Raw genomic sequence first — 26,454 nt, 5'->3', positions numbered from 1 at the left:
AAAAAGTGAAAAACTCTCCCACCACATTCAGAAAATATGCATACATGGCTGATGAATGCACCAGTGCAAATGGGCATCAAGTATTAAGTCACTGTGTACGTTATCTTGAGGTCAGTGGTAGGCCAGTAGATGCATTTCTAGATGTTCAAGTTATAGAAACACATTTGCTGCATCTGTGACAACCCACATCTTAGAAGAGTTAAATGCTTGTCAATTGGACCCCAGACAGATGGCTGCTTGTGCATTTGATGGAGCTGGAAGACATGGTGGAGTACAAGCTTTGCTCAGAGAAAAGTGTAACTCTAATCTCTCCTATACACACTGCAGAGGCCATCTACTCCAACTAGCGCTAGTACGAGCTGCAGAGTCTTCAAAAGACATTAAAAGGGCTATAAATTTAATGTCTTCATTATATTCTTTTTTCAGCAAGAGTCCAAAAAACCTGGAATATCTTGGAAAATATAGAAGATGCACTGGGACTGAAGTTCAAATTAGTCCAACCTGGGAAAACCCTCTGGCTTTCTCATGAGCGATCCTTGGCTGTTGTCTTAAAATTACGCCAGCCATTATTACTGGCTTTGGAAAGTATCTACCAAGATGGGATGGATCTAAGTAGTGAGGCTGGTGGATTACTTTTGCTACTATGTTCAGAGAAGACTATTGCCATTCTCTCTCTTGTAAGTGTACTGTTGAAATCACTTGGTCAATTAAACAACGCCATCCAGGCATCTGCTACAACAATAGTAGATCTCTGTCCAGCAATAGAAGCTACATTTGGACAAATCAGAGAGCTATCCATTGAAAAAGTACTGGAAGAAGCAAAGACTTCTGTCCAGAAGTTGACTAATGATGGCATTTATATTAAATCCTTAAGTGAAGAGGACAAGAAGTGTTTGTTAAGGCAACTGAAAAAGTACACAGACTTGATTCTTAAAAATCTACAACAGTGACTTCTAGATTCTACTCAACCTCTAAATTGCTTTTACAGATCCCTGTCCTGTAAAACACCGACAGTTGAGTGGAGTGAGGCACTGCCAGCAATGGGGCCGCCACGTGCTCAGGACAGACTAAAGAATTTGAACACAGAGTGGAATATCATAAGACGAATGAATGAAGATTAGACTTCAACTTCTTTTTATCATCACTAGTGGCTCAACCCGATCTTTGTGCTATGTTTCCTGGGATGAAAGAAGTAGGAATTCATCTCTTGCTACTCCCAGTCACAACAGCTACAGCTGAGCATTCTTTTTCATCATTGAATAGAATTTTGTGTTCTGAAAGAAGTCGCCTTCTGCCTGATCCTATGAATGAACTAATAAGCATATCACTTGAAGGAATGGAAGTACGGGACACATGAGATGCCACCAAAGATAAACGTGCTGCATTCAAGAAGTTAATTAACAGAGCTGTGCAAAATTATAACAAGAAACCGAAGGAGGAAGATATAGTGCTTCATAGAAGACTTGAGTAACCAACTTTAATTTGTGTGATAATTTTAAAACATTAGTTAAATCTAATAAAATGGTCATTAAACATTTTTCAGTTTTTACTGTGATGCCTTAGAGCCCACCTTCACCCTCACAGTCTCACCCCTCACCACCCCGACCCCCCTAAATTCGAACACCCCCCCTTTCAATTCCTGGGGGAACCCCTGGCCGTGGATGCTTTAGGGCGGCAGGCAGGCAGCTCTCCCTCCCCGCCCTTTAGCGCTGCACTCTCGCTGGGCTTGCCAAGGGCTGCGCTCGCTCTCCAGGGGTAGGGGCTGGTTTTGCAGTCACAGCGCGCTCCCCGCCTCTGCCCGCCCTTCCCCTCTCGCCTTCTCCAGCCGCCCGGGGACTCGATGGGCGCCTCGCCCCGCCCTCCTGTGGCCCAGGGACGGGGCTCCGGAGGGCAGCAGGTCCCGAGGCCACGGGGCTAGGGCCAGGCCGAGGCGGGAGCCCCCAGGGTGGTACCAGCGGGGCGCGCCGCCGGCCGAGCGGAGCGGAGCTGAGAGACCTCCCGCCCGCTAGGGGGCAGCAGCGGCTCCCGAGCCGCCAGCTCGCGGAGGTCTCCTCTCTTGTCCCCGCCTTCGGGTTGGTGTTGCGAGGGGAGGGCGTCTCCCTGGTTGCGTCACTCCCAGCATGCAGCGCGGCTCGCTCCTGCCCCTGCTGCCGCCGCCGCCGCCGCCGCTGTCGCCGGGGGGAGAAGATGGCGGAGGGAGGCGCGGCGGATCTGGAGACCCAGCGCTCGGACGTCGCGGCGCTGCTCAAAACCGCCCTGCGCAAGGGCGACACCTGGTGAGGGAGGGGCTGGGCCCTGGGTGAGCGGTGCGGGCGGCTGCCCACCCCCGGGGCTGCTGGGCTGTGAGGGGCAGGGCGGGGCCGCTCTGGGAGACAGGCTCCCTGCTGGTAACCGGGGCGGCCCGACCCCGCACTCGGCGGGGGGCGCTCGCTGCCCGCGGGTCCCGGGGGCGGCACAGCGGGACTCGGGAGTGGCTGAGGCCGGGCTCCGGGTGAAGGCGGGGGCGGGGCAGTGGCAGCGTTAGCCGGCGGCGCTGACTCTTCCTGTGTCCCTGAACTCTGTTCCGGGCATGTCCTGAGCCCACGGGACCGCCATGGCCCTACGGGGCCACCCTGGGCCGCTCGCTCCTGCGGCTCTGGTGGCGGGCACGGGTGGGCGGGCGAGTCCCGTGTGCCCAGGACAACGACGGGCCTGGCATTGCAGGAGACTTGGCCGGCCCCGGGAAGAGGATGATGAGCAGAGCCCGATCCCTTCCCCCCGGTAGGTTCCTGTTCCATTGTTCAGGCAGAAACCAGGGAAACGGCCCCACCTTCCCCTTCGGGCAGTGACAGGCTGCATATTTGCCAGGTGCAGTACCCAAAAAAACCTCCCCATAATCATGCTAGGCCTCGGCTCAAGCTTCTTGTTATCACTCCATAGCGTCAACCCTCTGAAGATGCCAGCAGACAAGGCTGTTTAGTTGTAGCTTGAATCTGTTTGTTGTTGTTGAAAAAGGTGTTTTGTGAAGTGTTTCATCTTTAGGTTGCACCTTGTTAATTGTCAGTAGATCATGCAAACTGCCCTAGGTATCTTTCATGCTTGTAAAGAAGGAGGTAGGTCTAGTGACTCCCTTTATTTACTTGTTCAGTTACTGAGAATTCTCAGATTTCTGATTCTCTGGAAACAGTCTCACAAGTAAGACAATTTTAAAAATTCTTGATACTTCCAAGGGGACTAATAACTTCCCCCCCCCATTCACACTCCCACCTTAGCCATGAAGTGTCAAAAAATGGATTTACTTAAAAGTAAATTTGATCTCTTAGAAGTAGACCACCTACATGATTTTGACTTAATATGTCACCACTCAGTGTTGTTCTAATTCTATAAAATATGGTATTTAATGGTGGTGCTACTGCAGCATGTGTCAAAGCCGTACATATATTTTGATGTATTATTCAAATAGAGTGCTGAATGGATATTCATTTCTTGGCATAAGAACAAGTTGGTCTTAAACTCTGCAAAAGTAGAAGTATCTAGAAAAAGGAAACAAGTGTATTTAACAAAGTAGTAATACTGAAAATGAGAAATAATGGTTATTAAAAAATTCTAGTTTGAGAGAGATTACTGATCACAGTGGTACTTCTTGTGTTAAGTGCAAGGAATTACTCTCAAACTAGTAGTGTTCAAAATGGAAGAAACTCGTTTAACTGTGATGGTAATGTGGCTGCAGAAACAGGAGGATAAGACAGTGAGTTTAACTAAAGTCATCTTTTGAACGTGTTTAAAAAAATCAGTGTATTTAGATAGATATTAGGATGACAGTGTGATCAAAATTGTTGCATTGTCCTCTATATATAGTATCAGGGATTATATCTGAAATTTAGCATGATAGTAAAACAAAATTCTAAAAAGCCTGAGCATTGTGAGAGGCTGAATAAGTACAAAGTGGGTATGAACTCTCACTGACATCAAATGTTCAAATAGTAATATTGTAAATTGGCAAACTTTGTGGGTAGAACTTTTAAAGCTAATTTGAGCTAAATTTTTAAGGTTTCACAAAACAGGGTATGCCTTTTATAGTACTTCATACTAGGTACTTATTCAGAAAAGACTGGGTAGTGGCTTCTTGAGCATTATTGTTATAAACAAAAAGGTCTGAAGAGAGCAGCATATCACAATTCAGGACTTCAACAGTCATTCACACAAAATTGTGATGCTGGAAAAAAAAAAACCATACCATGTTCTATTTTGACATATTCTGCTTGGGCTTGTTGACTGATGTACCCTGGCTAGCATACCTATATATTATGCTGATAATACTACCCACAATATATGTGTCTGGCTATTATTAAGCAGTCGTATAGCAGTTATGTATCTTAGATTGGGTTGTACCTTTGTTATAATCCTGTAAATTTATGCTGAAGTAAACCTTGGCTTGAGTAGCTAGGAAAACTGTAAGTATAGGGCGTGATTATTTCTTCATGGCAACAGAAATTCCCTATAGGAACCTAGGAGGTGCCTTCACTCTCCTTAGTACCTGGAATGCATTTGCTCAGAACAAAGATAAGGGTGCATCATGACCTGGAGTACATGGTTACAGAAGAAAAGACAAAGGGTACACCATGGTACCAGAAACAAACAAGGTAAAGCTAATTAATTAAATCCTGTTTCAGGTGACTTATATAGTACCTTTAACAGTTGAATAGATAGGGTATAAAAAGATGGCTTTAGGGATGTGACTTGGGGAGCACACCTTCTGCATAAGGTGAATGTTACATGGGGCTGTACAGGACTGCTCTTTGGAGACTGGTATTGCATAGAACCAGGGGTCTGCAACCTTTCAGAAGTGGTGTGCCGAGTCTTCCTTTATTTACTCTAATTTAAGGTTTCACGTGCCAGTAATACATTTTAACATTTTTAGAAGGTCTTTTTCTATAAGTCTATAATATATAACTAAACTATTGTATGTAAAGTAAATAAGATTTTTAAAATATTTAAGAAGTTTCATTTAAAAGTAAATTAAAATGCAGAGCCCCCCGGACCCAGGTCAAGACCCAGGCAGCATGAGTGCCACTGAAAATCAGTTTGCGTGCCGTCTTCGGCACACGTGCCATAGGTTGCCTACCCCGTCATAGAACCTTTTTCCTGTACCATATTAATAAACCTGACTCACATTAGTCACCTGGTGATTTTTAAAATAGCACACTGATACTTTTCCCCAAATACATATACTGTACAAATTAAATTGATATCAATACCTAAATACAAAAACTTGTTTCTCTTATTGATGGTTTTATTGCTACTCCCAGTATAGTGAAATATACCAGACTGGTTAGTTTCAGATTTGCCATTTAGACTCTCGTGGGCAGCAGAATTCTGTTGCTCCTTGGGGAAAGTGCTAGAGTAATCATGATGGAGAGAGAATTCCAAATGTGGATGATGGACGAGAGGTAGATTATTGAGACCATCCTCCCCCCACACTAGGACTCTGGTGTTAGAGTTGTGAATACCTCAGCTGGGATCATCTGAAGGGAAAAGACAGGCTTACATGTTCTTTCTTCTAGCACACAGAGAATGGTGGTTAAACATGCATATTTAAAAAACACTTACTAGCCAGAGGCTTATGTGAAATAGGGAGTTCCCTACCTCTCTCCTTCCTCCTACTTGGATGTGGAGTGTAGTTGTTCCCCATGTAGGTACTTATAGCTTGTGATCAAGTCACCCCTTAACTGTCTCTTTGTTAAGCTAAATAAATTCTACTCTTTCATTGTATCACTATAAGGAATGTTTTCTTAGCCATTAATCATTCTTATGGCTTTTCTGTGAACGTTCTCCAATTTATCAACATCCTTCTTGAATTGTGGGCACCAAAATTGGACACAGTACTCCAGCAGTGGTCCCACCAGTGCCAAATACAGAGAAAAAATAACCTCCCTGCTTCTTCTCGAGTTTGCCATTTATGCATCCTAGGATCGCATTAGCTCTTTTGGCCACAACATCACACTGGGAGCTCATGTTCAGCTGATTATCTGCCACGAACCTAAAGTCTTTTTCAGCATTGCTGCTTCCCAGGATAGAGGGCCTCCTCCTGTAAGTATGGCCTGCATTCTTCGTTCCCAAATACATACATTTACAGTGAGCCATATTAAAATGTGTATTGTTTGTTTGTGCCTAGTTTACCAAGTGACAGTGACAGATCAGTGACCTGCCCTCTTCATTATTTAACTCTCCCCCAGTTTTTATGTCATCTGCAATCTTTCACTGAACATTAATCTGGAATGAGTAGAGATTGCTTAATTTAATTAAAACTTCTTCCATAATTTCTGAGTTTCAAACTGCTGGAAAGGGAATAACATGACCTTTGTGGAAGTTTCTTCCTAACTCTGCCAGTTAATGGTTGGCTTATGCCCGAGAGCATCAGATTTTAAATCCCCATTTAAAAATATATATATAACTAATATAATAGTAGATATTCTCATGGTCCCCATACAAGTATCTAATCCTTTTATTTAAATTCTGATCTCTTGATCTCAGTAATGTGGCAGTGAGTTTCCAATGTTTTTTTTAAAAAGTATTTCCTTTTATTAGTTTAAAGGTGCTGCCATTTAATGAAAATCTTATTATGAGTGATGTTAATATTCATTTTAATACTTTTCTTATTACCTCATCTTTCCTATCTCTTTTCCCATCCTCCTGATGTCCCTATTGAAGTCACAACCATACACCTTTTCTTTCAGCTCTGTAACCTTGATACATCCTTGATTTATTCCTACCCCAGATCCAAGCCATGTACAAATCTTGCCAATTTTTACTCCGTAGCATTTATAATAGCTGACCATGTCTTTCTGACCGCACCACTGGAACTTCTTGTCTCATCATTTTGTATCGTGGTTACTACAATCTCCTATTCCTTGGTCTCCTTGGCATCACCTCCGTTGTTTACAATCGTGGCTGTGAAATCCATCTTTCTTGGCATCAATCCTTACCCCCTTAAATCCCTCCTTTGGTTTCCTGTGTCCCACCATATCAAGCTCAGGTTTCTTGTCTTTCCCTGCAAGACTCTTCACAATTCATCTTCTTCTTACTTACCATCTCTGATTTTTATCACGTTGCTCTCTTCTCTTCCAGTTACATAGCCTCAGCCACAGGTATGTCCACTGCACGTGGAAATGTCTTCACATTCTCTTATGCTGTTCCTTTATGCACAGAGTGCTTTCCCTGAGCTAGATTGTAAGGCCACTATTCTTGCGTTCACATTTCTCCCCCAAGTATGCCACTAATACTGGCTGTCTGGGAAGCCAGGGGAATCATTGATGCTTTATTTTAAAAAGTGATTTTCTCTATTTCCCCCCCACATCTTTTCCACCATACCCTCTTCATATGTTGTTTCCCATCTTAGATTCTGGGCTGTTTATGGGATGGGCTTGCATCTTGTATTTTGAAAAGAAGTGACTAAGAAAAAGACTTAAGTTTCATGGCTGGTAACCCAGCTGAATTTGAAGTCCCAGTGTGGTGGCTAAGAAAATAAATGCAATTCCCTTATAAGTAGCAGAATATCAAATAGACATAAAAAGGTGTTATTACCAATATATACAGCATTAGTGAGACTATTACTAGGATATTATGTCCCAATCTGGCGTCCATATTTCAAAAAAGATGTTGACAATTTGTGATGAGTCCAGAAAAGAGCTACAAGAATTATTTGGGGCCTGGATTACAGTAAGATTACTGAAGATGAGGCCTGGTCTACAGACATAAAACTTAGGTCAACCTAGCAATGTTGCTCAGGGATGTGAAAAATTCATGCTTTAGACACTTTTATAGAATCTAGACCCTGTTAGGTTGATAGAAGAATTGTGTTGACCTAGCTGCTGCCTCTTGAGGGAAGGATTTTACTACAATGTTGGGGAAAACCCCTTACTTCACTGTAGCAAGTGTCTATGCTAAAGCTGTGCCTATGAAGCACTTGTAGCATAGACATATTAATCTATTTATCTTCACATACAGAATGTTGAGAGAGAACTTGATGATGGTCTATAAATACTTATGTGGGGAGCAGAAATCGGATAAAAAAGGGCTCTTGATCAGATGAAGGTGTAAAACCCAGTGGCTGGAAATTGAAGCTAGACAAATTCAGATTACAACTAAGGTGGAGATTTTTAACAGAGAGTCATTAAACCTTGGAGCAGCTTTCCTAGGGCATTGGTGGATTCTTCATCCAATCTCGATCTTAAGATTGAGATAAAGTCTGCAAATCTTAAAAAACAACAATAACAAAAAGTGCTATAGTTGAACTGCAAGTTATGGGTTTCGTGAAATTCTAGGTCAGATTAATGATCCCAGTGGTTTCTTCTTCTGGCATTAAAAACTATGAAATTTGCATTTAGAAAGCAATTTATTTGTTCTTCTGTAGTCTAAGTAGTAAATCATTTAGAGTTGTGGGCAAAAAAGAAATCTCACTCTGCTCAGTGTAAGAATAACTTATTTGCCCTCAAAATGACTTAAAAGAATTGACTCAAACGTTAAAAAGAGGAGGAGAACGCTCACTTTTGGACCGAGAGTAAGCATTAAAAATATCAGCCATAAAGGATTTATTTTAGAAATGTATAAGCTGTTAAATGTTCGGGATATAATGAAAACCCCTAAATAAACCTTCATGACCAAACATATGCTATGATGATATTTTGCAGTTCCATAGTGCAAGGTGCAGTTGCTGAGTGGTTAAGATGCTCAACTGCAGTGAAAGTTGTGGGTTTGAATATCGCTTGATTTCACACTGAAAGGCCACATCCAGCTGCAAAATGGTACCTTTTTCTTCGAGTGATGGTCCCTATTGTATTCCATTGAGGGTTGTGCAAATGCTCCATGAGCCCAGAACTGGAGCTTTTTGAAGTAGTAGTGTCCATTGGTGCATGTGGCTTTGTATCACATTGTGGATTTGCCTGAGATGATAAAGGGCAAGTGGACTGATCATGTCTTCAATTCCTTCTCACCACTGCATGGTCTGAGTTGGAGCTTCCGCTTTTCTCTAGTCCTTGGTGACAAACTTTCCAGAAAAATTGTTTTTATTCTTGTACATAGTTAGGAATTAACTGATTTTTTTTTAAAATTTTTTTTTAGTATTAGTAGTTTTAGTGTTCGTAGTAATTTTTACAGGATTAAGGACTTTGGGATGCTGCTTTAGCGGTTTCCTGCCAAACCAACCCCCTGTCCCCCAAGCACCTGTATCTGGAGTACTGGATTATGCAGAAGACACCAGGATTCAAAGTCTGCGCTTCCTGCCCTCACTTGTTTTCGCTCAGCGATGAGCACAATGCTGTCTGTACTGCTTTGGAGAAGCCTATGTCACCTCAAGGTGCACTGTCTGCCTCTCCATCTCTGCCTGCACCCAGGAAGGCCAGGCCCCCTACACCTTGGGAAGTTCATCATGGAGGTCACCCTGGCCTGGCAGTTGGATCCTGGCCAGGGAACAACACCCCAACCCCACCCACCCATGTGCTCCTGGGCTTCATGATCTGTATGTCCTAGAACGGATGAGGTCTCCACATGTTCCATTCCATTTGCCTGCTAAAAAGGCCCCTCTCCTATGTTGGATCTGTCGCATTCTGGTCATGCTCCTACAACACACCCTGTTCCATCAGTACCCCCATTCGTACAGGACTCTGGTTCCTCCAAGTCTGAGGATTCAGGTACTACACATGGTCCACTGCTTCCATTCCAAAGGGATTGGAGGGTTCTGACGCCACCATGGCAGTATCCTCCTTTCCCTCAGCCCAGGAGCCACTGGTAACTGGTTCCATGCGCACTGCTACAACAACAGCAGGATCAACCAGATTGGCCTTATTGGAGCTCATGGCCCCAGTATTTACCTTCAAAACCATCTTGCTCAACCCATGAGAAATCCCCTGTCTCACCACTCTGTTGTTCATTGAGTCCAACCCTGGCTCCTAATGTGCCAGTCAGCTCAGCTCTGACTGTAATGACGGATCTGGAGGAGTTTCCCCTCATCGTCGTGAGAGGTGGCTGTGTTGTCGATGCCCTCCTCTCCCCCAGACAACTATCATCAATTTCAGGAGCTGCTAATGCTCTTCAGATCCCATTGGAGGAGGTGCAGGAGAGTCAGCATCAACTACTAGATATCTTGCATGCATTGGTATTGGCTAGAGTGGCTGAACCAACAATGCTATTCTCCAACTGTTGCGCACTATGTGGCATACCCTGGCCACATGTGCCCCGTAGCCCAGAGGGGATGGAAAAAAGGTACTGTTTTTCCCACCCCCCAAGGAGTCTTGAGTTTCTGTTCTCACATCCTCCGTCTAATTTCCTGTTGACCCAGGCTGCTACGGAGTGGGCCAAGCAGCAGCATCCACACTCCACCACCTCTGACAAGGAGGGCAAGAGGTTAAACTTTATGGACAGAAAGGTCTTTTCCTTGGCCAGCCTCCAGTTCCATAGTTGAACTACCCAATGCAGATGACCAAATATGACTTTTTGAATTATGGTCGGATGGTGGATTTTGCAGATAAACTACCTCAGCAGGATTGTGCCCACTTCCAAGCTAGTTTGGAGGAGGGCAAGTTGATCTCTAGGACCACATTTCAGGCTGCGGTTGATTCGCGTACCATGGTGACTGGAATAATCATGAGGAGGGAATTCTGGCAACATTCCTCAGGCTTCCCTGGAAAAGTACAGAGCACAATTGAGGGCCTCCCTTTTGATGAATTGCACCTCTTTAATCAGAAGACAGATGATTCTCTGAAAGACTCTAGAGCCACCCTATATATATGCCAAAACGAAAATTTTCCTGCCTATACAACACTGTAGAACTCTCCAGTTCCACCACCAAAGTGCCTAAGAACCTCCACAAAAGCACCTGTAGGTCCACAGATCTCGTTCGCCTGGTCTGCTGGTGCAGTCCTCCATACAGCACACCCACTTTTCACATAAGCGATATTTCTGAGTGCATCTAGAGAGCCATTAACCACTTTGCACCCAATGCTCTTGCCAACCATCCCCTTTGGGGGCCATCTCAATCTTTCTATGGAGCGCAATAACAGACAAATGGGTCCTGGATGTTGTTCGACACAGCTATACGATCTAGTTTGACAGTACCTCCTCCACATACCTTGCCCTTATCCTGTTTCAGGGATCATTCTCATGACAGTACTCTTACCCTAGAGGTGAACTCCCTGCAGCAGAGGAGCAGTAGAACCAGTCCCTACAGCCTTTCAGGGCATGTGGTTCTATTCCAAATATCTCCTGGTGCCCAAGAAGAAAGTGGGATGGATACCGTTCCATCTGCAAGCTGAAGTTCCTCATGATGATGCTTGCAGCCATCATTACTTTGCTAGAAAAAGGCATGTGGTTTACGGCTCTCGATATGCAAGACGCCTACTTCCATGTTGACATTCACTCAATCTGCAGATGGTTCCTGAGGTTCACTGGTCCTTGACACTTCCAATACAGAGTCCTCCCTTTTGGACTTACTGCTGCTCCACAAGTCTTAACAAAAGTTTTTTCTCTCTGGAAGTGGCTCACCTCCAATGTCAAGGAGTCCCTTGTCTTCCCTTACCTAGATGACTGGCTGCTGGTGGCATAATCCAGAAAGGAAGCTTGGGAATCAATGTCCAAACTCCTCCTCCTTTCCTCCCTAGGGGTGAGTGTGAATGTCTAGCAATTGATTTTGAACCCTACACAGTCCCTGGAGTTCGTTGGAACATGCATCATCTCGACCTCTGCACATGCTTATGTGCCAAATCGCTTCAGTGACATCCAGCTCCTAAGAACTTGCCTTTCCCTCCTTGGCCACGTGGCAGTGTGCACGTATGTCATGGTCTTCGCTTGTCTGTGCTTCTGCTATCTACAACTATGGCTGCAAAGACCCTATTTTCCCACCATCTCACCAGAAGTCATCTCCTACCTCTCATGGTGGAAAGACCCACTCCAAGTCTGCTCCAGAATGCCCTTCCTCCCATCCTCACTGAGAGAGACCTTAACAGCTGAGGAGCCCACATGGGAGATCACATAACACAAAGAACTTTGACCGCTCAAGAAGCCAGGATGCACATCAATGTCCTGGAAGTTTGGGCAGTATCCAAGTCATGCCACGCATTTTTACTGTCCATCCATTCTCGTCATGTTGAACAACATGACTATGATTTACTACATAAACAAACAAGCAAGGAGGCACAAGATCCCAGTGCTGTGCATGGAAGCAGTGCACCATATCCTCTTGTCAGTGTCCTGCCTACCAGGCACCCAGAATGTGATTTGCTGAAGCACTCAGCAGGAACTTCGCAACCAATCAAAAATGGCGAACTGCATGATACGGCAATTGTGGGCATTTTGGTCAGTGGGAAACTGGTCAGGGAGCTCTTTGCATCGCACACTGACCCCAAGTACATTCAGTATCACTCAAAGGGAGGATTCAGTGCCCACTCATAGGGCAATGCCTTGATTGTCGACTGGTCAGATGGTATCAACTATGCCTTCCCTCCCCTACCATTCTTACCACACATCCTTCACAAACTCCAGTGGGAAAGGGTGATGGCCATTCTGATCTCTCCATTCTGATTTCCTCTGGTTCTCTGCATGTTGAATCATCCTCCACTCCCATGCCATCATTTCCAGAACTGCTCACACAACATAATGGCAGACTCAGACACCCTGATCCACAGACGCTTCACCTGATGTTTCACGCTTGGTTTTTGGATGGACGCCTCCACTAGCATGAGAATATTCGTCGGCAGTATGATATGTCCTCTCCAGTAGCTGGAAGGACTCCACAAAATGATTCTACCAAGCTAAAGGTTCCAGAAGTGAAACGTGCCTAAACAGAAAGGTCTTGCCCCCCAAGCTGTGTGCATCCTGATGCTCTTAGACTATTTCCTCTATCTGAAGGCCTCAGGGCTCGCTTTCAGCTTCATCAGAGTGCACGCGGTGACAATGAGCACTTTCCACCCTCTGGAGGGATATTTGGTTTTTACCCACTCTTTGCCCAATTCTGGAAAGGCCTTGTATGTAAATACCCTCCCATTCAGCCTATCACTCCGCAGTGGGACCTCAGCCTAGTCCTTATGTCTTTTACATACAAACAAACTCCATTTGTTTTTATATTTATTATGGAATATTAACTTGAAATCCTGCAAGAACAAAGATTGGATGTTACTTTAAACATGAGTCCCGTTTTATTTCAGCAGTACGGTTGTGATAGTTTCTTTGTTATGCCAGTATTGCTTCATCTGTACTTGCTCAGAGTAAAGGGGAGGAAGACGGGGGACTAGCTCTCTGGACAATTTGCACAGTTTTGCTGTTGAAAGTGAAATGTCTCAAATTCAAAAGCCAAGACTATAATAGGGTTCAAAAAAGAGCTAGATAAATTCATGGAGGATAGGTCCATCAATGGCTGTTGGCCAGGATGGGCAGAAATGGTGTCCCTTTAGCATCTGTTTGCCAGAAGCTGGGAATGGGCAAGAGGGAATGGATCACTTGATGATTATCTGTTCTGGTCATTCTGTCTGTTTTAATGTCTTCTGCTTTTTAACTTCAGTTTGGTTTACAACAATTCTGAAGAAATCTTGGCTGTTTCAAGCCATATTTGGAGTGAGCATAGGTAAAATACTGTAAATTATTCACATGTAACTTTACAAATCTGCAAAATAATTTATTCTGCAATTTAAAAAATTCTTAGCCTAAAGGGGCAGGATAGTCAGTTATTTTTTGTCAAGGTCCAAATTTCTTGGTCAAGATATAGTCAGGGTCCAGACTCCAGAGAAAATAATACAAAATTAATAATGAGAAATACATGAAAAGATTTTGAGGTCTGTTTAAAAGCATCTGATGGTCCGGATTTGACCAACAGTCCCCTATTTACTACTTCTTCTAAAGACAATGTACAGTTTGGACTATAATAAAAATAATTTAAAAAACAGGATACCAAATAATACTGATGGAGGAAAGAGAGACTTGAAAACTGTAGCCTTTCACTGTTAGTTTCTTCTTGTCTGTTCCTTTTCTGTAATGAATTCCATGATATTATTACTTGTATAGGGCTTTTCATGTTAAGATCATATAATGATTTTCCTATTAGAAGAGCTAGACATGAAACATAACCTAGATTGCTTTTTTAATAAAATACCATATTTGTACACACTCCATGGAAAAGTCTTTACTAAGATATATTTTACAAGCCATGTGTATGATTCCCAGAAATCTACTGCCAGAAATACGTATGAAAGATGAGGATGGCAGGTGTTATCAGTGAAGTCCGTGGGTAGTGGTGAGAAGCCTTGCCCCTTTTGTTGACAGTATTTGAAAAAAGGGATTTATGCGAAAATGCTTGAGGACTCCATGTTGTATTCCAGGCTCTGGAATGGCAGCAGTAAGATTGACCAGAGTATTAATTACTTCTCTGTAATATTTGATGTCCTATTGCTTGATTATGCCTTATGGATGATGTAACATCCTTGCTACAAATCTTGCCAACACTTACATGCTTAACTTTGTGCATGCGAGCAGTCCTACTAATGGCTTGGCTACACTGGAGAGTTGCAGCGCTGGTGGTGGCTTTACAGCACTGCAACTCACTCACCGTCCACACTTGCAAGGCACATACAGCGCTGTATCTCCCTGACTACAGCGCTGGCTGTACTCCACGTCTGCCTGGGGAATAACGACTGCAGCGCTGGTGCTGCAGTGCTGGAGTGCCAGTGTAAACAGTGATTAATCTTACTACGCTGTAACTGACCTCTGTAATTTTCCCATAATGCTTTTAACTAAAGAACTCTCTTTGTTTTGTTATGATGCCTCTTTGTTTTGTTGTGAACTCGGGGCTCCTGGAGCTGCTTATCTAAAAAACCAACACAGCTACTGTTTGCTGTGAATGAGGCAGGCAGGGGGATGAATGTCCACAGCTAGTGTTTGCTTGAGGAGAGAAACAGCACGGCGGGGGGGAGGGGAAGGGAGTCCATCGGCACAGCTGCTTATCTGGTCTGAAGGCTATTTGCATTTAAGAGTGTGGTCGGAATTTGAAAGGCAGGGAGCTGACACAGTGTCGGCTCCAAAAATCCACTCTCTCTCTCCCACACTCCCTGTCACACTCCAGCCCACCTCCCTCTTTTGAAAAGCATGTTGCAGCCACTTGAACGCTGGGATAGCTGCCCGTAATACACCACTCCCAACACCGCTGCAAATGTGGCCACACTGCAGCGCTGGTAGCTGTCAGTGTGGCCACACTCCAGCGCTTTCCCTACACAGCTGTATGAAGACAGCTTTAACTCCCAGCGCTGCACACCTGCAAGTGTAGCCAAACCCTAAATGTAATGAGTCCATTCACAAACATATGTTTGCAGGATTGGGGCTACAATTTTTTTCTAAAATTCTGATTTTCCTACTCTTTTCCACTCCTCAAAGTCAGATGGTTTCATATATATATTTAAAGTGCCTTTGTTGCTTAATTTCATAGCAGAATATGATAGGTTACAGTACAGATAATGTAATTCTGTCTTTAACATAGTAAATCTTTCCTGATTAGGGATGGAAAATCATGGCATTTGGTTGTAATCTTTCCAATATTCCTAACCTTACTGAAAAACAGTAGTATTTCATTTCTCATTTAAGAACAGGTGTTTATAGAGATACAAAATTGCTTCTATCATATGGTAATGTTGCTTAATAATTCAAAGTTGCTGCTTTCACCATTATTGAAATTATTTTGAGTAGTTTTACCATGAACTCTAGGAGCTGAAAGAAATTGGTGTGGATTGAACTTTCTAATTAACATTTGAGAATATTAATTTAAGAATTTATACCTGCAATACCCCCAACTGGTTTTGTGCAGATCATGGTTCTTTTAAGCATGTGCAATTTATTTTCAAAATAGTTTGTTTTTAGTGCACAAATTACTAAAAAAAAAAAAAAAAATCGATATCAATAACACATGCATGTCAAAGTAGTGGTCAAACAGCCGTCATCTCAATTTTCCTCTTACCTCTTTGAGTACATATACACAGCAAAGAACTGTGTGGACTTCCAGGTGAGCAATGAAACAGCCCATGAGCCTGAGCCCTGCAAACCCGTGTCAGCTGGCATGGGCCAGCTGAGGGTTTTTCTCTGCTATATAGACATGCCTTTTGTGAAAAGAGTAATTGTCTGGAAAATAAGATCTCTCATTAGAGCAACAGCTAAATCAAGAAGAATAAACATTCATTTTGGTAGGCCATGCTTGGAAAATAATAGTGGAGTCCATGACTTCTGACTGTAGCATGATTAAATGTCTTTTCTGAAATATGTAAGGACCACTATTTAGAATTTCTTTTTCGTGGAAGTTGATACAAATTTTGCTTGAATAAAGAGTGTTGAATGCGGACCTCTTTCTCAAATTACACACCCTTTTTTTATTTAACACTTATTATTTGCAACACTACAATTTCTCAATCTGGATCCTAAGTTTGCTGTTCACCAGGAAAATCATTTAACAAAGGTTGCTTTACTTGAAAATTATTATGCTGCTTCACATCACAACCATGACATTAACTTGTAAATACTAAGCTTCAGAGCTAAAGTGCACACAGATCTTCTGATGCTTATAGTACTCCTCTGTCAGAATTATTCTCCTGTCATATTAATCTTTAGCTGAAAAGGGCTTGCAAGGATGCATGCTGCCAAATTGTGATACAGATTTGGCAGAACATTGACCAATTCAGTGATGTTTTGTAGCTGTCAACTGAATTTTTATTGTGTTGTAGAAAATATAGATTGTAGACAGTATTGTAATCAATATAACTGACTGGAAAAAATAACTGAATCATCAGTATTTATGCATACTAGAAAATGTTCTGGATTAATATTTCCCTATTTTTGAATGCTGGAATTGTTTATTACAAGTTTGGTCAGTTGCATGTGAGACAAAGAAATTTTCTGCTCTAAACTGAGTTTTCCAGATCTACAGTGATTAATATGGTCAAATACGTCCCTGAGACTAAGTATTACATGTCTGCAAAAAAGTCTCCAAAATGATCAGTGTGTAGATTTGATAATTGAGCTGTTGTATTCACTTGGAGTTGCAAACAATCCAAAAACTTAAAGCATTTTTAGGAAATTGCTACTCTCTAACTTCTGTGGTAGAACAGAGCACTGTGCTTTATTGGTTTAGTCTGCCCAGTTTTATCCATCGTGGTGGTAGTAGTAGTATTTGTTGTGGTTGTGCTCAACATGTGCTTAGGCATACAGAGGATTAGTCAGTTCCTGGACCAGAAAGCATCAATCTTAACAGAGCAGGCAAAGGGATACAACATCCAAGAAAAGTGGACAGAGAGAATACATGTTTCATTAGTTACAGATCTCATTTTTTGCAGGTTAAACTTGTATTTCTCCATGCAACCTGATCATCTTCAATTCCAGTATCCTTATGCCCTACCATCATAACAATTATCTTTACTTCAGTATAAACCTTGGGTTCTGAAAAACCCAGCTATTTCGTATTTTCAAGGAAAAAACTCAATTGTATGCTTTTTAGTTTTCATTTTTTCTTTCTCTACCACATTGAAGTGTTTATAGGAATATAACATTTCAAAAATTTTTATACGTGAAATAACATTTTAGTAGTATTAAAATTATAATTTACTGTTTTAAATTAAAGGGAAGGCTGAACAGATTTGTCTAATGTATAAGTTCAAACAGGAAGGGCAATGCACGGAGACTAGAGAGAATTGTAGCTACTGGGTAAGATTAACTGTCATTGGATGTTGAAGAGTTGGTAGATTTGTGAATTGTTGGGAAGTTCTGCTTTACTGGAAATTCCAAAATTTGGGAAGATAGGATATCAGATAACATACTTCTATATAAAAGTGGTAGCTAATCTTTTCAGTATTTATAATTTTGAATTCACTCTCTCAGTCAAACTGTTGCAAACCTGAAAGCTGCTGAGAATACTGCAAATGGGCAATTAGTGTTCAGTGATTACCGAGCATTGGTGTAAGCATCACTCAAGATGCTTAAAGATAGAATCATAGACTTTAAGGTCAGAAGGGACCATTATTGATCATCTAGTGTGACCTCCTGCACAATGGAGGCCACAGAATCTTACTCACCCACTCCTGTAACAAACCTGTGTATGAGCCATTGAAGTCCTCAAATCGTGGTTTAAAGATCTCAAGGTGCAGAGAATCTTCCAGCAAGTTACCCGTGCCCCACGCTGCAAAGGAAGGCTAAACCCCCCCAGGGTCTCTGCTGGTCTGCCCTGGAGGAAAATTCCTTCCCGGCCCAAATATGGCGATCAGAATATCTGAGAATCCACTTCTTTCACCTGCTCATCTGGCTCAGGTGTTGAAGAACCCTGGAGCCGCAAAGGGGATATAAGGGGTGAGGGCCAGATGTGAGGTCAGAACTGATGGAGGAAGCTGGGTGACGGCAGATCTGAGGACAGAATTCAGGTAGGTACTGACAGGGGCAGACAAGGGGGAAGGACAGATGCGGGGGTTGGGATTTGGGACCAATCTCAACATTTTTTATGAAGTGGTTGGAAATAAAGGATTGAATAAACTGAATTAATGAAACTAGATAATATTTCTAGAATAAAATATTGAGATTTTTTAAATAGCAAGATTGAGATGGCTCTAGCCCTTGGAGCTTTGGTGAGCCCAGCTGTGTGAAGTCTCTCAGGGTAGGTCTACACTGCAATTAAAAACCCACGGCTGGCCCATGCCAGCTGACTGGGGCTCGGGCTGCAGGGCTGTTTAATTGCCTCAGCCCGAGCTCTGGGACTCTTCCACCTCGCAGGGTCCTAGAGCCCACGTTCCCGCCTGATTCTGGAAGTCTACACTGCAATTAAACAGCCCGATAGCCCAATCCCCGGAAGCCAGAGTCAGCTGACATGGGCCAGCCGCAAGTGTCTAATTGCAGCGTGGACATGCCCTCAGTGGCTAATCACTCTCTGGTGGTGGCTGATGAAGCTGAGCTAATCAGAGAAGACTTAGTATAAAAAGTCACTTGCTAGGCGAACTCATGAGCCCCAAACAGAGGCAGCTAACAGGAGAGTTTTGGAAACAGTTTGGGCCACAAGAGTGAGAGACTTTCCTTGCACATTCAGTGGTACGTGTGATATCAAGATGGCCAGTAGTGGAACCGTGGTGGTGACCTGCAGTGTATGTGCCATGTTCTCTTTCTGGCCTGAAGCCAGAAGGGATTTCCTGTGCATAAAGTGAAAGTTGGTGGCTGTGCTGAAAGAAATGATTCTCAGATTGGAGGGGCAAGTTGAGACAGTACTAACAATCAGAGAAGCTGAAGAGTTCCTAGACATCCAGTTTTGGGAAACAGCAGTACCCCTGGTTCAAGGAAGAATGGAGCTAGCCACAAAGAAATGAGTGAGAGAGGATGTCAGCAAGGAGGCCTCACACTTGATAACCATCAGAAGCAAGAGGACCCAGCAGCATTCTGCGTGGGTTGAGACTGAGGAGGATAGTCAGACTATGGCCACCAGAGAAGAGAGAAGCAGGAGGAATTCCACACAGCTAGAAGTTTCAAATTGATACTTGTTCCTCAGCATGGACTATGGAAGATACCTCTCAAGATCAAGCAGGTCCAAGGGAATGGAGAGAGAGACAGGTGGATGACAGCTTGGCCCAACCGGTAAGAAAATTAGGCATGCCTGCAACGAGTTCTCCAACCATCCAAGGTTGTAGGCGATTCAATGCTCAGAAGAATCGAACATCCTGCAAGGGATGTGTGGATATCAGGACAGTGTGCTACCTCCCAGAGGCAAGACATGAAACATCACTCTAAAGACTGGATAGGCATCTGAAGTTGACAGGCAAGGATCCATTGGTGATGGTTTATATCCTATGCGTGATCATGGGGGACTTTTGAATTTGAGTGACGTGCTGGAGGTCTCATGCTCCCAGTACTAAAATTTCTAAACATTATAGGTGACAATTTCCTAATTCAAAAAGTGTTACAGCCAACACAGGGGAATTCTATATTGAACTGTGTCTTAACAGATAAAGAGGAACTCATCAGAGACCTAAAAAATTAATGTTATCTTTGGAAAAAATGATTGACTTGATCATGTTTATAATTGCAAGCAGAACAAAGTCCAGATAGGTAATATATATACTTGTTGCTTTAAGAGGGCCAATTTCACAAAGCTGAAAACAATTATGAGCCAAATCAGCTGGGAAGAAGAATTTAATCAGAAAAATGTGACTGATAATTGGGAATTGTTTAAGGTCACTTTACTAGATTCTCAAAAAGCCACAATAGAGGAAAAAGGCTGTGCTGGTGTTAAAAAAAAAAAGACCTGGTTTAGAGGAGAAATGAGAGCAGAAGTAAATTAATATTATTTTTTATTAATAAATAAATGTAAAAAAGGGAAAGTTGATGAGAATGAATACATATCCAAAGTTAAGAATTGTAGAAACTGATACGGCTATCCAGGGGACACAAGGAGAAATTTATGGCCTGCGGAGTTATGGCTGATAAGGAGAAGTTTTTTAAATATATTAGGAACAAAAATAATCCTGACGATGGTATTGATTCATTACTAGATGGAGACAGTAGAATTATCAGGGTTGGAAGGGACCTCAGGAGATCATCTAGTCCAACCCCCTGCTCAAAGCAGGACAAATCCCCAGATTTTTTTTTTAAACCCCTGGTCCCTAAATGGCCCCCTCAAGGATTGAGCTCACAACCCTGGGTTTAGCAGGCCAATGCTCTAACCACTGAGCTAGCATATCTTGTATCCATGAATTTTAAAAGGGCTGGTTGGTAGTTGGAAACTGTTTGCTAAAATTCCCTTCCAGAACTGATCTACCGGAAAGGTCACTTACTAGTGTAGTTCAAAAGGTAGAAGTCTGTGCTCGAGATCTGAAGGTACAGGATTCAAATTCTAATGACCTGTGTGGGAGACCTAATGGTTTCATCTGATAGAATTTGTTTTCCTGATTTTTTTTTTTTTTTAATATTTATTTTGCACAATTAAAACAGATTTTATAGTTTAAAATGCCTATAATCTGTAAACTGTGGTGCAAAATACAGGTATTCCACACTTGGGTCATTTATTGCACATTTTGATTGCTAGTGTCACACACTGGCAGATTTGACGGTTGAGAGCTATGCTAGCACAAAATGAGTAATTTAACCAAACCATTTTAAGTACTGCACTTCAGGTATACAACAAGACAAATTCAACTTTCAGTTCCATTACCAAATACTACAGATGTAGAAATAAAGTGAAAATTTGAGGGAGATTTAAAAACCATTATGGTTTTTAATGCAAGATGGATGGTTGAATGGGAGAAGTCACCTTGTAACATACAGTGGAAGAATGCATTCCTGCAGATGCATTCTACAGCTAAAATGAGAACCACAGGAAGTTTACTCCTGGGGGAATTCTGTACCACTGCACATGCGCAGAATTTATGTCTCCCACAGATTCCTTTGCTTCCCTGCAGAAAAAATGACTTTCTGATGGGGGGAGAAAAGGAAAGCCACAAGAGCAGTCATGCGACCCTCCACATCAGTATTTTTCAGGTGCCCAGGGCAGCCAGCAGAGAGGTAAATCACTGTGGGGCAGAGGGTGGACCTGGGGAAGACTTGGCTGGTGGCTCCTATCCTGACCAGGATCAGCTGCTAGTCCCGTCTCTGCTAGGGAGGATGGGACTTCCTCTTCCCCTGCATGGCATGGCATCCAGCACTGGGTCAGACTCCACACCCAGATTTCTCCCCCAGCTGCAGGAAGCTCCCCCCACCCTCCCGCACCACTCATTTCCTGCATCAATTGCGCCTCAGCTGCAGGGGGAGGGATCCCTGTGAAAGGAGCTGCTCCCCCATCCACCCAACCTCTGTGCATACAGTCCCCTCTTATCTCACCAACAGGATCGCTGAATTCAGAATTTTGTCAATTTTTAAAAGATCTGAATTCCTGTTTGGCCAGCTCAGCACCAATGATTGCTCAGAGTGTACTGATATCTAACAGATGCAAAAGAAAGGAAAGTTTGAAAGTAGTCAGTAGACTGGGGACTCATTTATTGCATGTGTTTTACTTACGTGCTTTTCATTTTTGACAATGTTTTTATGTTTGAGGAGTAAATAGGCATGCAGCATGTATTGCATAATATGTGTCATGCTTTCCATTTCATTAAAGTTTCCTAGCTTGTCTCCGTCACCCCGCCTCCTTCCTCAGCCTTTCTCCAGAAAAAATGTTTGCTTCAAGGTTGGAGAATTACAGCATACCTGGTTCATTCATATGATAACAGATAAGTAGATGGCTTAGCTAGCTAGTTTCTTGTAAACATTATGGAAGAGGTCGCTCGTTAGGAAGTTTTAAGTGAATGAGGAAAGGGCAGTGGGTTTGCATGCCAGCTCAGGATAATGTTCTGTTTATAGGCAATGTGGGGAACAAAGTGGGAGGAAGAGATTTGATTAAGTTGACAAAAAGGTTCTCAAGGCTGACAGAACTGGTGGAGCAGTTCTGGAATTATCAAAGTTCCCAAAGACAAGGGTAGAAAAGTCGGGTGAAGTTATGATGGGCCTTTAAGGGTATGTTGGCACTGCATTTAGACACCTATGGCTGGCCAGTGCCAGCTGGTGTGGGCTAAGGGGCTGTTTAATTGTAGTGTAGATGCCAAGCCCAAGCTCTGGGACCCCGTGCTGGGGGTTGGGAATGTCCTAGAATGTCTACACTACAGTTAAATAGCCCCTTAGCCTGAGTCAGTCGACATGGCCCAGTTGCGTGTTTTTAATTGCAGTGTGGAAATATTTTAAGGGGTTCACAAAAACCTTAAATTTAATGTGATGGCAAAATGGGAGCTGTTGGGCTCTGAATACAAGTAGAAACAGCATGATGTAGTCAAAATGATGGCATTATGACAGCTTTTTGCATCTCCTGAAGAAAAAAAGAAATGGGTGCGAGGCGGCTAATGTCTTGATTAATATAGCCTCTACGGGAGATGAGTGCTGTGGCTGTGTAGAAAATGTTTGATTTTTGTTTTAAATGTGTTGAACACTGCCTGGTTGGCTGCTTTGTGGGCATCAGAGTGGAAAGACTTGAAGACTGAAAGGGAGAGTAGAGGTTCAGCAATAACAGGCTGGAGGAGTGGAGAGTAGCACCAGCCCTGCTGGTACAATTTGTCATCTTAGTACATTTTTTCCCAGTTCTGTTATGTTGTTCAAATTCCTGTTTTCCCTGTTGAATAAAGAAGCTTTTTTGGATCAGTGGTTCTCAAACTTTTGTACTGGTGACCCCTTTCTCATAGCAAGCCTCTAAGTGCAACCGCCCTTATAAATTAAAAACACTTTTTTATATATTTAACATCATTATACATGCTGGATGCAAAGTGGGGTTTGGGGTGGAGGCTGACATCTTGTGACCCCCCCACCCTATGTAATAACCTTGCAACCCCCTGAGGGGTCCTGACCCCCAGTTTGAGAACCCCTGTGCTTAACATTCGTATGCCCCTTCATGCTTCGGCCACCCTCCCAGAGGACGTGCTTCCATGCAGATGATGTTCATTTAAAAAAAAAAAAAAGTTAGTTACAATTCTCCCCCAAGTTGTTCAGTCACAAATGTATGACTCTATTTTACCCACATTCTGCCATATATTTCATGTTATAGTAGACTCGGATGATGACTCAGCGCATGTAGTTCATTTTAAGAACACTTTCACTTTCAGATTTGAGAGAAAACAAAGAAGGTACCAGTGTGAGATTTCTGAAGATAGCTACAGCACTCGACCCAAGGTTTAAGAATCTGAACTGCCTTCCAAAATCTGAGAGGGATCAGGTGTGGAGCATGCTTTCAAAAATCTTAAAAGAGCAACACTCTGATACGGGTACAGAACCTGAACCATCAAAACAGAAAATGTTGGCGGAATCAAGCAGACTGCACTGTGGAAGAAATCAGTTACGGAGGGATTAATATTTTTCATCTTGTGTTTTCTCTTTGGCCAGTTGCATGGATTCCTCCTTGGAGGAAAAAATAAGTTTCATGAACCTTTAAAAGCATCATATTATAGTTTTAAAAGTTACTAAATCAGGTTTGGGAATTGCATGAAGCAGAAAAAATCCAAGCTGACAATTGTAACGGTGTGTGTGTGTGTGTAGTAATGCTTGACACTTCCGATCTCTGCAGAACTGTCATATTTTTCAACTGAGTGCACTATGGGTCAGTGGGAATTTTGCCTTTACTTCATTAGGCGAAAAATTGAGTTCTGTGTGAAGTACAATTCAGACTGGAAGTTACCTGTGTCTGAAAATTTGAACATGCTGTTGTAATGCTTAATCTTCCTAAAATTAAAAGAGATTGGGGGCCTGAGGAGTGATTGGCAGGGTGACTTTAGATATCTGCCAGTGCATTTTTACATTTATATTTATAGAGAGAGAGAGCGAGAGAGACGCACATTTTTAAGATTTCCGATAGACGGTGCCCCTTAAATCAGAGTAATTCACATGCAACTATCCTACCTTATTTTATGTCAATTATATTAAAGTACTAAAACCATGCTTTAGATTTTGCCAGTAATTCTCTGTTTTCTCTTTTCAAGGTATTTAGTGGATAGTCACTGGTTCAAACAGTGGAAAAAATATGTTGGGTTTGACAGCTGGGACAAATACCAGATGGGAGATCAGAATGTGTACCCTGGTCCCATTGATAATTCTGGACTTCTCAAAGGTAATTTATTAATATTTACATGGAATAAAGATGTAAACTCAGACTTATAGTTCAATAATCATTGTTCTCATTGATACAATTTTACTCTGTTGCAGTAATACATCCCACTTTGAATTCCTTAAACAGTTTTATATATGTATCTTTGGTAACTTTCAATTACAAAAACAATGTATCTTTATTAACATTTAGTTAATGTAAACATAGTTTGTTCAGACAGTGATAGGGTACCAATATTCTTAATGCTTTATTACAGTTCATAAATTGGATTGTTATAATACTAGCTGTGGCCTCTGTTATAGTAATATCAGTATTTGATAACATGCAAGGTTCTTTTGATTTTCTGTCTGATTAGCTTAAGGATAGCATTGAGTCAACCACAGAGGTTGATAAACTCAGTGCAAGTTCACTAATATAAGCCCTTGCATGCATGCAGAAGTTGCACTGCTTCTACGTAAAATATTTTTAAACAAGTGCAAAATGCTGTGTGTACACTCTAATTTAATTTAAATCAGGCTTATTTCATTTTGTTTAAGTTGATTCTTAATTGACTTAAGCAAAACTGAAGTGTTCACACAGCCTTTTGCACTGGCATAAACTAAATTGTGTTAAAATTACACCTTGAGGCTATGTCTTCACTACACATCACTGGCAGCAGCGTTTAGGGTACATGTAGCTACAAGCCTCTGTGAAAAGACTGCTGTGTCCACACTGCAGGGTGTACTACACATGTCAGTGAAAGGCTCTGGCATGGTGGGGGGGAACTTTAGCAACTCTCTGGTGCCAGAGCCTTTCACCCTCAGTGGGTAAAGGCTCCAGCAGTGGGGCACTGACTGGGGGGAGAGAGAGCTCAAGGGTTTGAGCATTGGCCTGCTAAACCCAGGGTTGTGAGTTCAATCCTTGAGGGGGCCACTTAGGAATCTGGGGCAAAATTAGTACTTGGTCCTGCTAGTGAAGGCAGGGGGCTGGACTTGATGACCTTTGAAGGTCCCTTCCAGTTCTATGAGATAGGCATATCTCTATATTAAACCCTTTTCCCACTGCTCCTGTGGTGGGGACAGGCTCCAATGGCAGCGAGCTGGCAGAGCCTTTCATCCCCGCCAGAGTCTTTCCATGCAGCGGGGAAAGGCTCTGCAATGGAGAACTGCCCAGGCTTTTCCCCATTGCCTCCCCTTGCCAGAATCTTTCCCTATTGACATTCTTTCCTGCACAGGGGAAAGGCTTCAGCAGTGGGGATGCAGCGGAATGTTATACTGCTAAAAATATCAGCAAAGACAGGGAGGCATGGCTTGGGCGAATAGAGAGCCATGTAGGGTATGTTACTCACATGCCCACACCCTTCAGGTGTGTCTTTACTCACTTAAGCCATGTCTCACTGCTAGTAATACCTGTGCTAGGGGGTCTACATGCGTAGTTACTCTACATGCTGCCAAAAGCAGTGTGCAGTGTAGCGGTGCCCTTAGTTAAACTGGTGCATCTTCCTCATGTAAACAAGCCCTAAGACCTTATTGCAGTGACCTCTGAGCACATGAGTAAGATGCATTGTACGGTTCTATGACTGTCTAAAGAAGTTTCCAAAATGAAAATGTGATAATTTAACATTCCTTTATCACTGCCTAAGTTAGGATCAATTTAAAAAAATAGTTTATAAAAACTGATACTATTATAATAATTACTGATAGTAGTAATTTATAGTAGTGTAAATTTGTCACTTTCAGTGGCTTCAGAAAAGTATAGCGTAACCTTATAGTGAACTGTGATTTTTCTCACACATCCACACAAAAAAAATGTAATTCTACTCAGTTATCTTTGCT

At 42.6% G+C, this 26,454-nt stretch overlaps 1 protein-coding gene across 5 annotated transcripts in view; it reads left to right on the top strand.

Moving 5' to 3' along the window:
- Positions 1 to 2,106: 2,106 nt before the first annotated feature.
- Positions 2,107 to 26,454, top strand: part of USP15 (ubiquitin specific peptidase 15) — a 137,193-nt gene continuing 112,845 nt past the window's right edge. For 2 of the 5 annotated variants that reach the window (XM_039503426.1, XM_039503409.1), the window contains exons 1-2: positions 2,323 to 2,760; positions 24,516 to 24,643. In XM_039503426.1, the coding sequence (XP_039359360.1) occupies positions 2,594 to 2,760; positions 24,516 to 24,643 (295 nt within the window). In that variant the 5' untranslated portion in view covers positions 2,323 to 2,593. Of the gene's footprint in view, positions 2,277 to 2,322; positions 2,761 to 24,515; positions 24,644 to 26,454 lie in introns of those variants that run through there. The other 3 variants (XM_039503432.1, XM_039503418.1, XR_005588951.1) reach the window with 3 other exon arrangements.

This window comes from Mauremys reevesii, linkage group 1 (genome assembly GCF_016161935.1).
Source record: "Mauremys reevesii isolate NIE-2019 linkage group 1, ASM1616193v1, whole genome shotgun sequence".
NCBI classification, from domain to species: Eukaryota; Metazoa; Chordata; order Testudines; family Geoemydidae; genus Mauremys; species Mauremys reevesii.
Note: the sequence above shows the minus strand (reverse complement) of the source record. Positions and strands in the feature narration are given on the sequence as shown.